This window comes from Bombus flavifrons, chromosome 2, assembly GCF_040668555.2.
Source record: "Bombus flavifrons isolate JBK064 chromosome 2, iyBomFlav1_principal, whole genome shotgun sequence".
NCBI classification, from domain to species: domain Eukaryota; kingdom Metazoa; phylum Arthropoda; class Insecta; order Hymenoptera; family Apidae; genus Bombus; species Bombus flavifrons.
The window spans coordinates 17384383-17398378 of record NC_138443.1 but is presented as its reverse complement, the minus strand read 5'-3'; the positions used below and the strand labels follow the sequence as shown (position 1 = coordinate 17398378).

General features: G+C 35.3%; 1 protein-coding gene across 2 annotated transcripts in view; it reads left to right on the top strand.

The window, feature by feature from the left end:
• Positions 1 to 13996, top strand: part of Fkbp14 (peptidyl-prolyl cis-trans isomerase Fkb14) — a 121032-nt gene that overhangs the window by 94803 nt on the left and 12233 nt on the right. For both annotated transcript variants that reach the window (XM_069128884.1, XM_069128890.1), the window contains exon 2: positions 9219 to 9382. In XM_069128884.1, coding sequence (XP_068984985.1) covers positions 9219 to 9382 — 164 coding nt within the window. The remainder of the gene's footprint in view (positions 1 to 9218; positions 9383 to 13996) is intronic.

The following is a 13996-nucleotide window of genomic DNA, read 5'->3' as shown; positions in this document are numbered from 1 at the left end:
GAACGTTAAAGCACCCCGATTGAACTACATACACGGATTAAATACACATAGATATATCATATCGTAATCCTGATGCACGTGATACCAAATTTGCGTACGCATATCAACACATTTCGAGCAAGGTACATAATTTTATTACGTGCACGTTATTTGCACGATAGTGTAGATGATTTATAGAAATTCCAATTACATTTAATTCGACGAGCAAATCGACAGAAAAAAGGTTTCTAGCATCGATTGAAACGTTTACGATTTTTCATCGTGGCACACGGATGAGTCGTTGTATTTTTCATTTATTCATCCACCAATTGCTATCCTTTATTTTTTCGTTTTTTTTTAACGGTCGAATCATCATCGTTGTCGCGTGTCAAAGAACAATAGATCTACGTGTGCGTGTTCATATAAAATTTCAAATACTCTTGAAATCTTGCATATCACAGATATGTTGATCGCCTTTTAATCATGCTACAGTTTTACTAACTCGACCATTCTATCAGTTGCACCAGGTAATCATGCTTTAGTGTATAATTCTATTTTTTTTTTTTTTTATTTGGATGAATTTTACGATCAATTCTCATTGAGAATTATAAGTAAATGTGTATAATTCGATTGTATACGCGATGGTACAATTATTATCATTATTATTGCTATTACAAATAGAACGTAATTCAATATTTCTAAACACACATGAAAGAAATTGTTGGATATATCTTACATTAACGCCTGCACGATCGTCGGTGGAATGTTTTAGATTTCGAAATTAAATGTTTTTTATTTGTTTCCTTTTTCTTGATATTGAAGATATAAAATATCTCATAGCAAAGTGGAAAAGATATATAAATTGCCTACTTAAAATTACCATCAGAAACGTCACATATTAACATAAATCGTTAATATGATCAAGAAAACGTTAAGAGGATATGAGATTATTGATCAGTTTACTTTTATCCTGAATAAGTCAGAACATACAGGATAAACGTAATTATCGATATCAATGTCGTTTCTATCTCACATTGAATCGACGGTCGCATCATCTCGGTTGTCGTGTCTCGAAGTGAGACGCATGCTCGATAGAAAGAAGTCGCAGAAATTAGTTTCGAGATATTTGCTCCTCATTGGAACGTAGTTCTTCGTTTCCGCGATTCCATCGCGGTTTCTCCTTTTCTCCGCCGCCTCATTGTATCCTTCCTGCTCCCTTTCCTCCCCCATTATGACTTTCCCTTTTCTCTGCAGCTCCATTGTCGATCGAACCCTTTTCTTCCTGGCTTCATTATTTTCCATTTTTCACCGACCGAGCACCACGTTACAAGAACACGCTCCGTGTGTGCGTCTATGGGTTGTCTATTCTCATGTGGAAATCTCGTATAATTAATTAACTATGTTCTTGTCACGTTTTAGAGTTTGATTGACCACGATGTGTATATGTATTAGGTTGTTCTAAAAATTTCTTTCGTTTCGTAAGTGAAATAATAGATGCGCAACATCTTTAATTTTGTATTATTTTATGGATTAAGTATGTTTTGTAGTAATAGAATAAAATGGATTAAACGCAATTCAATAAAATAACTTAAAATAAAAAATGTTGTGTACTACTTTCTTTAAAAACGAAAGGAACTTTTGGGACAACCTAATGTATAATACAATAAATCTATGGTTGGATTTATCTGATAATTAATAGATTGTGGATGTTTATGCAATTTGATATTTTTATGAATGTTAAGTAACACATGAAAATGGATTTATTTCACCTATTAATTATAATAAAAGGGACTTTATTTTGCATATTTTACGTACCCTTTGCATACTAACCCTTCTTTGAATTATTTTCGACTCAGTCGTGTTCTTTTATCGTCAACAAATTTCCGCGCTTTCAGAAAAACATAAAAACATCGTTGTCGGTATGCGTGATTTCTTACTTGACATGTACCTGATTTAATTTACATATTATGCCGAAGTCTTTCCTGAAACAATAAATAGCTTTTTATCTTTTGCGATGAAACAATTCACATTGAGACGAAGATTGGACCATAAAAGTACGAAGTCATGATGATGTGAAATTGAGAAATTCTTCGGAACGCTGACGAAAAACACGAGCAAACTTATCAAGTTTCGTCGAACATTCGATAATTCTTTTCTCCAAATGAAAACGCCTTATATTCTTATTTGTCAGTCGGATCGCTGTTGTCTCCAAGCAATCGTATTAATTCCTATCGGATTAACGAATTCAATCCAAAACCAATTAACTCTACCCAACAGAAATATTGTAAATAGTATAAAAAGATTTGCAGGAACCTCGCTGCGAGGAAACAATTCCAATATTCGAAGTAACGTATACGGACAAAAGAAAAATGCCATTCGGCTATCAGTAGCCGAACAACGTTTTTTTAGAACTACAATAACGTTCGCAAATATCCGGATACTTGTTTATTCTGGAAGAGATATACTTAATTCTTCTGTTACTTGACAAACTCGTTATCTGCGGACCCTTTGACTTTTGATAAGACAAACGAAGAAGGGTTTTCTAAACCTACAGAACAAAATCTGATGTTAACACAACCAGTGATATTTAAATAAAAAATTTAGAACAGAACATTAAAATTTATTAATTTAAATTCATTCTGCTGCTTATCTTAGAATTTACCTCTGTTTGTGTCATTTTCTTAGGATAAATATGCTTATGGAAATAAGTCTTTTTTTCATGGGAATTGGATATTAATCGTGTACTTAATAATAATAAAAGGTTGGGTTATGTTACATGTATACAATAGTACATATAGTTGATAGTAAAATAAATTATAAAATGAGTCTAATTTCTACTTCATCGTTACTTCGAATACTTTGATAAAACTCACATATCACTAGAAAAAGTAATAACGTACATCGATCCCTAAGGAAACTTTAATTTAAAATCGTTTCGATGTTACTTCAAACACTTTGCTCGGTTTCACGAGCTTCTCCCTGCGACGCGACGTAACAACTCCTTTAAAGCACGGTTAAGTGCGGTTTGAAGTTTCGCGAAATTACTGTGTAAAACGTGGCAGATAACGACAAACGTGACCAACGAAATCGTCTCTTGTCGCCGGCAGTTCAATATGCGATCCGCTGTCACGACAGTAAAAGTCAGTAATTACGAAGAGCACTGTAGTAAACCTGTGGTGGCGGTCTACTCTGGTCGAGAGGTCGTAAAACGTTACTTGTTAATGAAATAATTAAACGGTCGTCGGTACTTGAATCTGTCGCGCCCATTGGGGTCCGCCGATCACTGACCAACTTCCTGTCGTCGAGTAGCGGTAACCGATAACGTGCTTTTGACCAGATTGCTGTTTATTACAGGAACTGGGCAACAAGATTTCAATTACACGGAAGAATTGTTGGGTTGGCACGTAATGACATTACGAATGGTGACTATCGAACAAGTGGAAAGTAACTCAATAGATTTTCTCTTCAGCTTTTGCGGATGGCAAAGTGTTAACAAATCGAAGGTTTCAAAACAAAAACGAATCTTCCAATTTTTGGGAATAAAACGTTCGTTACAATTGCTACGTATCTTGTAATTACGTGGTGGAAGAAGCGTATGTAATTAAATTACGAAGTTGTGGATCTCGTAAGAATGGTCGTTTTCGTAGGATATTTGTAGTTATTTTTAGTTTAATTTCAAGAATTATGACAGTAGTTTGTCGTCTTTGATAAACGAAATGATAAAAGGTGTGAACGGTTAAATCGTACAAATACTATATAGCCAGGTCTGAAGCCCTGAAGTATTGAGCGGTGCAAACTAGGATGCAGTTTATAGAACGGCTGAATGTTTATTAAATTCGTTGCTCGAACAGGAAATCGGAAGTTTCGTTAACGCGTTAGTTTTATTATCGAGAGGCAGGAAGCAAATTATTAGTTTTCCATGGAAATCAGCTGCCGATACAAATTTAACACGGGGGTCAGTGCATCGCGCTGATAAATAATTACGCGTATTTTGGGAAGCTACATTTATTATGCATACTCTTCAATGAACCATTGCGCATAGTATTAAATACAATGCATATCATTCGATTTTCGACAATATAATATGTTCGGCGTGAAATTCGTGTTTCCCTATGACGCAACGTAAAAATTTCTTTTGTTCTTGTTCGTATTATTATCAGTTAATATAGAGACGATATTGAGCGAACAAAACAGTATCAGGAATCAGATTCATTGGAATAATTGAGTATAATAATTATACGGAAATGTGGAAGCTATCGGTAAGATTGGTTCATTGTGAAGGATTTGAATGGTTAACAAAATTGGGAAAACAATTGAAGCAGCACGAAATTCGTTAATAATTACGCAATTAACGTACTAAGGTTTCACGAATAATGAGGGATAAATTTAAAAGAGCGCTATTTTAAATACATTACGTGTAATAAATAAATGAATTGCACACCATGTAACTCTATTATCTTATTATCTTACCTGAACTAATCATAATATATTTTTACTTAACATATACATGTAGTATCCCGGAAAGAAGGCCTGTGATGGCACTCGATAGCAAATACCACCACTCGACACTAACTAATGTCGGACGACGGCGAACCCGGGTTCGAATCCCGGTGACCGCAGTCCGATTTTTCTTCCACGATACAAAAATGAGAAGAAAAGCGGCCATACCCAGCAGCGACATCTACATCCTAAGCGTTACGATACTACACACATTCGTAGTAAATCGTGTTATTTTGCTTTGTACTTTGCGCTTTTTTAAATAGATGTTTCTCCTGTGTTCATAGCAATGACTGCTACCCTTTACGATCCCTCCGAAATATATTCTTCGCGTGGTTGTATGCATGAGCGCACGCTGTTACGACGTGGATGCGCGAAAGTGCAGGAAACTTGAAATTCCCCACGCGGCACGGTGTAATTACCCTTACGCAACATAATTATCCTCGAAACTTGGGCCACATTATTCTGCACGCCCGGCGTCGCGACGCCGAGCGGTAACGAGTTGCGTTAGAAGGATTCCGACTGATTATGTCTCGAGCGCATAATATGTTTGTTCACGCGTAAGAACACCGACGAGATATCGGACGTGGTTGGTTAGTAGAACAAAACTTTCGCGAATAAAATTACACTTCCTAACGAACTTCCGATAAGTTAACCCCCGAACGTTGTTTCGCGAATGACTGGCAATTCGTTCACGTGAAACCTGTATAAAGCCTAATAAGCAGAAAATTTTCGAGGACGTTGATTAATGGTTTCCTTTTTTCTTTCGTGTTAAAGCACACGATTTTGATTTTATAAAAGGAAGGTTGAGATTGCGAGGGTCTTCGTTATTTCAAGATCATACAACTATTTGGAAATTATTTGATTTCGTTTAGAAGATCAACGATTAATCACCAATTATATAAATTGCGAAATGGAGAAACGCGACGAGGTCACACAGACTATTTTTTTTTAATTTATTTTGCAATTTACGATTATTTATTTAATGTCGACGCGGTAAATAACCATTAATTTTTTAAGTAAAGAGATGAAGTTCGGATGTGGGATTCAGGTTTTACAGGAGAGTTTTTGAAAAAGAATTATTTTGAATTCGAATAAAATTCATAGAAATAAAAGCTTCGATTAAAATATAGTTTACATGAATTTATGATTTCCATAAATATTGACCAATTCAAATTTTGTACGAGTCATGTCGTAATAGAACTTCGTGTAAACTGTAAATGCTCATTACTGTTGATATTTGCTCTTTGAATTATTAATAGTTTCCAGTGGGAGCTGGGCTCGCTAATTAACAACGATAGTACTATGCAAATAACGATAAGAGAGGCAGAATATAATCGTTTTCGAGCATATAAACTTTTAGCTTTTAAGTTGACAAATATGTAATCATAATACGATCTTGGATTTTATTTTCTGCCTAGAAGTATCGACATAAAGATTATTTCGTTCTACAAAAGAGGACGATAACATATTGAATATTTTAATTTAATGCTTGAATATCTTTTCAATTTTTCATTTTTACTTAATTATTTCGGAGTATATTTTATCTGTACAAATTGATCAATGAGGTATGTTTGAAATTTTGCTAAATTCATACTTGTTCATAAATAAATTGTAAATACAAAGGAAGAAAAAACTAACAATTTGTTGGTCCAACTTGTCACATCAAATAACCTATTAATATTTGAACGAAATTGTCTTGGATCTCCTCTCAGAAACTCTATTTTCCTCGTCGCTAAAAGGAACTTTCGACGCATAAGACCAACGATCTCGAAGATCCTTTCATCGAGACATTCTTTTCGTGTCACCTATTTTTTACCAGGAATAAACGCGTGCTATCTATTCTTACCCAGCGACGTGTTCGATATTTTCTTTTCGATGATACCTCGATTCTCCAATAATCAATCATGTTTTGCTGTTTATCTGCTACGTTAGAATCGATGTACGTGGTTTTATATCTTAAAATTTCCTTAGAGATTTTGGAATACCGAGGCTATACAATTATTATCGTTATATAATTAAACTGTCATAATTATCTTGCATTGAGTAATCCTGTAAAAAAAATTAATTTCATTTTTTGTTGCATTTGGACTGCAATTTTCACAAGATTGACGACTGTGTGTTATAAAAAAAAAGGTATAATAAAACACATTTAAAAAGTTCAAAATCGACCGTTCTCGATTACTAGTGGCGTACTTGGATCGCTTTATACTCAAAAATTTCACTCAACTTAATTTCTTTCGAGAACCTTCCAGCTAACAAGGTCAACGGTTCTATATCTTTTGCGACTTAGTTATCTCACGTTTCTCGATAAAATACAGGCCTTGTGACGAGTTTTCGTTACCTGAAAATAAAAATTTCTCGAGCTTCGATCTTCCAACATGAACCAGGATGAATCAGGGAAACCGGAAACGCTGTGATCTTGTAAATCTTGTAGATCAGAAAATTCATTCCCTGACAGGATTCAGCGAAGAAGAGAATCAATATCGTTCGAAATGTCGCGCCATTAATTTCAAATCGAAATCCTCGATCTTTACTTGGATTTTCGTTTAATGGAAAACTGTAATGTAAAGCTAGAAGCAAACGAAAATCGAAAAAGAAGCAAACAGCTGACACTTGACGCGATTAGTTTTATTTGAGTTCGAAGAGAGTTTATGGGAGTCGTGTCGATAGTCGAACAACGTTCCGGCTCGATGTAGCTGAAGTTACTGCAGGAACGATAGTTATCGTTAGGATGATCGTAACTTTTCATTGGAAAGCCAAGGTAAATGTGATAATAACGATGATTTGATTGATCGATGGAGATTGAATGCTCGTAATGAGGATAGAGTTTCATTTTAAATTTGTTGAACGAAATTTAAATGTCGTCAGATCGCTGGAACATAGACCGATACAATCATTAATCCTCGTTTATTCAAGTAATTTATCTACTCATAGAAATCCCAAGTGTATGATAATTCGATTTATAGATAGAAAGAAAAATTTGTATAAAAATGTCCATTTCTTCATACTTTCACTAAAGTTAATTATTATTTCTGTTCTTTATATGGACCCATCTTGTTATTTTTACGCCTTCGGTTATTCTGATATCAACGATAGAGTCATATTTATAATATCGTTAATTTATTGAAAAAGTGACGTAATTAGAAAAAGTAAAGTTTTCAAAATTATTAGTAGTTTGAAAATGTTTGTTTCTTTTTGTAATGTCCTGTAATTTCCTAAAAGCCTGTCTTCTTCTTGGTTAAAACTTCATAAACAACAAGAACATAAAGAGGAAGAGAAAATAAAGCGGAAGAAACGTTGCTGAAGTATTTCTAACATTATACACGCGTGTGTAGACATTCAGCTCGTAGCGACATATCTGCATATCAACGTAGTTCTCTGCTTGAAATTCTTCTCGTCACACAACATAGTTACTCGTTGCACATAGAACTTCATCCGCATTCGCGTGTGCGCGCGACGTCGTTGCAACCCTTCGAGTCAGTGGCAGAGACGCACGTCGAGACGCCTCAAACGAGTCCGAGGACGTGTTCCTCCCTTATGTTCCATCGATTTTTTATACCGAGCTCCGTCAACCTACGCATTTCTCTTTCTTCTTTAAAATTTTTTATTTCAACCTTGTTGTATCAATATTCGATCAATTTTTCGATTCTTTGTACATTTTTCTTTGCCATATTTCACGTAGAAATTAATTCAAAGACATTTTTTACGTAAATATAGTACCATCTATGGATATTGGAATTAATCATCGCACACGTTGTTCGCATATTCGAACGATATTTCACGTTCATTCGGATTTATTTCGTAAATAATTTTAAATTTAAAAGTAGGCTCTTAACTTCCAATTTTATCGCTGTACGTAAACAGCCATGTAGTGAAAATTAATTATCGTGAAATAAGTTGCTCTTTTCCTTTTTCGCTAATAACACATTTTAATATTAATAGCTTTCGTTTCTCCGCACGTTACAGCATCGTTACCTCGTTTTCCACACAATCGTTGCGTTGAGTTCTCGTGTTCGTTTCGACGAATTTCTCTCTCCCTCTCACGGTCTCCGCTTTTCTATTCCGCTTTTTCCGCCTTCCTGCGTCAGTCAGCCGATGAACTTGTCAATTTTCGTTGCCGGAACGCGTGAAACGATCGGCTGGCATACGTGAACCCGATTTTACGAGACTGCATCGGATTGCACTTCCACGACGCGATCTCTTTCACGGGAAATATCGATGGTAGACAGGCGTACACCTGCCTCCCGGTATCGAAGACCTTGAAATTCAGCGTAAATTCAGCATATTATGTTACTATGAAAATCTATATCGAATCTCCAGTGAATTTAATCTGAAATAACGATCATTATCTTTAACCACAATCAGACAGGATCGTTATGGGTATCAATATTTGTTTTTTTTTTTTAAAGAATTGAGAATAATAAAAAAGATTTTTAATTTTTCTAGAAGAGAGAATAAACATGGAATTAAGCCAGTTACTTACTTTTACGAATCTAAACGCTACCACATAATGAAAAGATAGGAGTGAAAAATTTACGACAGGTGGAGTTAATGAATATGGCTTTTAAGGAAATGTCGTTAATAAGTTTTACGTTAATAATAGTTACGAAACAAAGATAAACGAGCTGAAAAGCCAACGTGTTCGATTATGACCTTCGATAAAAAGAATCGTTCACATTCTGTCGTGAACTTTTAGCGAAACAATATTTAAAACGTATTTCGTTTATTGTCTGTTACAGTTTGGACAGAGATCAGCCGTTCACATTCCAGCTGGGAGTTGGCCAAGTTATTAAAGGCTGGGACCAAGGATTGGTGGATATGTGCGTGGGCGAAAAGAGGAAGTTGACCATACCGCCGGAACTCGGATACGGGGAGAAAGGAGCCGGAAACGTAATTCCTGGAGGTAAGATTGTTTCTTCGTCGACGTTCTTACGACGTTCGCTGTGTCTGAAGTTTCTTATCATCTTCGTTCTATCGGATAGAAATTACTTTTCTCCAAGGTCACGATAAACAATCGTTTTAATGGATATTCGATATCTAATATGGGAACTCGCGCACGAATAAAATACACCGCGAGTCTAAATTTCTGATACAAGTGAAATTAGAAAGATTCTGGGGGCGATACAAAACGAGTGACAAATCGGATATAACAAAATTGCGTTGGAAGGTCCATTTTCTAGAAAACCGAATTTGAAAATTTATCAAGTATACGTGAATTCGCCTAATTCCAGTAATTACATTTTTTATCAGAACAATTCGGAAACCTACGAAACACCAAAAGTCAAACGTATATTTGTTTCATTTAATATTCGTGTATCAAAAACGACTAATAAAAATTGTCAATACGAAAGCACGTAAATTTATATCGATCATCTTTCGTGTCATTTGGCGGTAGATAAAGTAAAAAGTATCGGGAGCTGAAATTGATTGCATCAATTCTATCGTTCAGCAATTCACGATAAAGGCTTGTCAACGAGAAACAAGGGCGAACATAAAAAGGACGAAATTGCAACGGTTTCACGGCGAGAAGTTGCAGTTTAATGCTAACTCTCCTCAAATTATCCGTGGGTCCCATCGATTCTCGGAGGTAAACGAACGAGACCAACGGACGAATCGATACAAAAGGGGATCGTTAGTAACGAAATCAGACTAAAAAATGCAATTGCACGGAAATCCAATAAAACGTCAACCATTAAATCGAGCACTAGCCATCGCAGTTGACCCGGCTGGATCAACAGCGACGCTCGTTCGCTCATTTTTTTCCTTTCTTCTTTGCGAACGTTTTCGCGTTAGATAAATCGAAAGTTAGCCCCGAATATGCATATACCTTCGATCCTGATCCCATGTTTTATGGAGGGCTTTTATTGGCGAAGAATGGAGTTCACTCGATAATGTTCGGTGGAAAAGGTTTCGATGCACGTAGATAATTTTTTCTGCGCAGTAACAATCTTCGGTGATACTGAGCTCATTATATGGAAAAATATTTCAAAATTTAAATTCGTCGAAGCGATTAGAAAAATGAAAATTTAACTTATAACGGAGAGAAAGTAGAAGAAGGGCGAGGAAATGGAAGGAGAAAGAAAAAAAACCAGGGATGAAGTAAGGAAGGAAGCAAGGAAAGGAAGCTATTAGGGTTATTACCGTGGTTCCTGCTCATTCATTAAATCTGTTTTATCATAACTCGATCAAGACTTTTAACCCTAGATGGCTTGTACTTCGCCTGAGCTTTTTTACAAGTTCCTAATTACTAAAATAATTATTTACTTTTTATATCCCATTCACAATGAATATACAGGGTGGTTGGTAACTGGTGGTACAAGCGGAAAGGGGGTGATTCTACGCGAAAAAAGAAGTCGAAAATATAGAATAAAATTTTTTTTTTTTTTAATTTTTCCATCGAGACAACGATCTACAGTGAGATCCGTTATAACGTACCGCACGCGTACCGAGCAAAAATTCAAAGTCGATTTTCTCGAAAACAAAGCCTCAAACGAAAAATTTTTATTCTATATTTTCGACTTCTTTTTTCGCGTAGAATCACCCCCTTTCCGCTTGTACCACCAGTTACCAACCACTCTGTATGATATACCAAACCTGTGTCACAATAAAATACATAGATATATTCTATTTGATGATTTGTGGACAAAGAGTGCAAAAGAAGGAACGCGAAGAGTCACATTATTTTTTATTCTTTATGAGAAATCAGTTTTAAAATTTGACAAGATAATGCAAATAGAGTCCTATTATTCTGATATAAAAGAAGGTATATACTGAATTTCGAAAAGAATGGCAAAGTGGAGATGGTTTATTCCGACTCAAGTGTGAATATATTTTATATCATGAAAAATTTTCTTTGCTTTTTCACGTTTATGCTATATTTTAAATTTCCAGAACGAAAATTGAAAGGGTTTCGTAATCGTTCTGGAAACGACGCAGACTCCTCGTTCATTTACCACGCGAATTTTTCATGGTTTCTCCCAGTCAGACTGTTGTCTGTGGTTCTTTGTTGCGGAAGAACGTGTAATGAGAAGTTACAATGTTCGAGGGCTTTGCAACGCGGGTGGGTTAACTGCGGTTTATGCGTTTTATGGTTAATTAACTTCTTCGCCGGCCAACACGGGTTCACTCGTCTCCTTTGTGAAAAATATTTGCGCAACACGACGTTTACGTTGGCGGCATAGCAGAGCGAGACCGGAATATTTGTCGAACCTCTTCATAGTCGCTTCGTTTCAATTTTTCAACGTTTCTCAATATATTCGACGCGATTCAATGAACATTCGATACGATTATCTTCTACGGAAAGGGAAAGCTAATTAGGTGCAGGTAGACATGGAATAAGTATCGCGATTAGTACTCGCGATTAACCAATTCAAGAAGATCATTATATTTCGACGAGATTTACGATACTACAATAATGTTCTCGATATTGTTATACATTGCGAGAGGTATTACGAGATGTACTGACTTGATATAAATAATTTCAGGTTTAATGAGAACAAATAGTAGGAATTTTAAAGTACATAAACGATAGATCTAAATTGGTGAAGAAGTTGACTAATCTGAACGAGACATAACGATACCGAAATTTCGAAATAAACCTTCACTTTTAATAGTCGTAGAAAAATATAGAATATCTAATATTTGTTTTAGTTATTACAAGAAAATATTGTCTCGTTCAGATTACTCAACATCTTCACTAGTTTAGATCTATCGTTTATGTGCTTTAAAATTCCTACTGTTTGTTCTCGTTAAACCTGAAATTATTTGTATCGAGTCGGTTTAATTGAATTAATAGCTCGAAAATAACTTTACTAACGAGAACTTGTTGTTTTACTCGATTAGAAATATCCTTTCTTCCAAGCTAAATCGAGGTTTTACTTATTAACAATGATACTCCAATAAGCATCATCTTCTTTGGCACGATTTCAGGTTAATATTTGAACTAAGTTCACCTAAATTCAAACAGTTTCATTCAAATTACTTGACTTGTACAGAGCTTGAATTCACGCAAGTCGATTAATATGAACGAGGCTTTACACAATCGCTATTGTAGAACGACAAGATTGTGTCATGTCAGAATCAAGAAAAGGATCTTCATTGGAATATTGATATTCAATAACTGAATCGAATCTCTTGGATCTCATCCGGGATCCTCCTAAAAGTATGTAGCTACATTGGAATAACAAACTTAATCGTTGTTTTATTAATTGTTCTTGCGTAAATATATGTATATAATCTAAATATTATGAGAAAAAGAAATACAATATCACGAACAGTTCTTCAGTTTTTATTTTTCAACGGTAATCTAAGATTAAATAAAGAATATGTTCTTTGGTCTAATAGCTAGTTTTAAGATTATATACCAAAGAAGGAATAGGTCGGTATATATTGTTCAGTAGACTACCTAACTGTAACGCCTGAGGTCTTTCATAAATTTACAATTCCATTTTAATCTCCAACCAGGATAATAGCGATTCCTCGTAAATTTGACCACGAGCCAGAGAACAATCCTATCGCAACGATACTCTCTTCTCACGCTGCGATAAAAATGTTGAACAATTTAAACGGCCAGTCGCGCGCCATTGAACGCGTTTAAGCACAGATTAATTTGAACCGTTCCCTTTTTACCTCCGTTTCTTTTCCCTGCAGTACAACAATGGAATGATTAACTTTTCCGTTATTTCTGTCTGGTTACCATATAACATTAACTCGTATTTCAGTTTTCCGGGAGGATGAAAGCCGCGAATGAAAATAGTTTGCCCTAGTATTGTTCGGAAGGTAAAAAGAGGTTTCAGATTTCTTGGATTCAGAAAGAAAATCGTTTTCTCCCGGCACGAGGAACGCCGAAGGGCAAAAACGAAAAGGAGGAAGTTGCGTACAAAGAAAAGGAATTTGATTCCATCTGTCGTCGATGTTGCTGCTACAGAAAATAAAAGGAACTTTTCAAGAATTTACTAGGGTTATATGGAAAATGAGCAAGGTTCTGAAACCTATCGTTTCTACGCAAGTGTCTCTTTTGGTAAATTAACGTTGGAAAGGTTCGCAGAAGATTACGTTCCACGTGGAAATCGTATTAGGTTGTCCGAAAAGTTCCTTTCGTTTTATGAGGAAACGATAGATGCACAGCATTTTTCTTTTTATATTATTTTATCGAATTGTATATGATCCACTTTGTTCTATTATTACAAAATAGATACACGATTCAATAACATAATATAAAACAAAACATGTTGTGCACCTACTAATTCCGTGTAAAAAGAACGAAACTTTTGGGACAACCTGATATAAAGCGTGGAACAAGCTTCTCGATGAAATTTTATTATTAAGTGGACATTATTAAGTTAAGAAAAATTTGTCCTTATTATTGCATGGATAGTGAATTAAGAAAAATGTAAATCTCGGATATACGTTTTTATTACAGGTACTTTACATATTTTAGTCATGGGAGAAGCGATTGTGGTCAATCGATAAATTTTCCCTGAGCTCTAATCCGTTATTTTACTAATTCTAACTGATC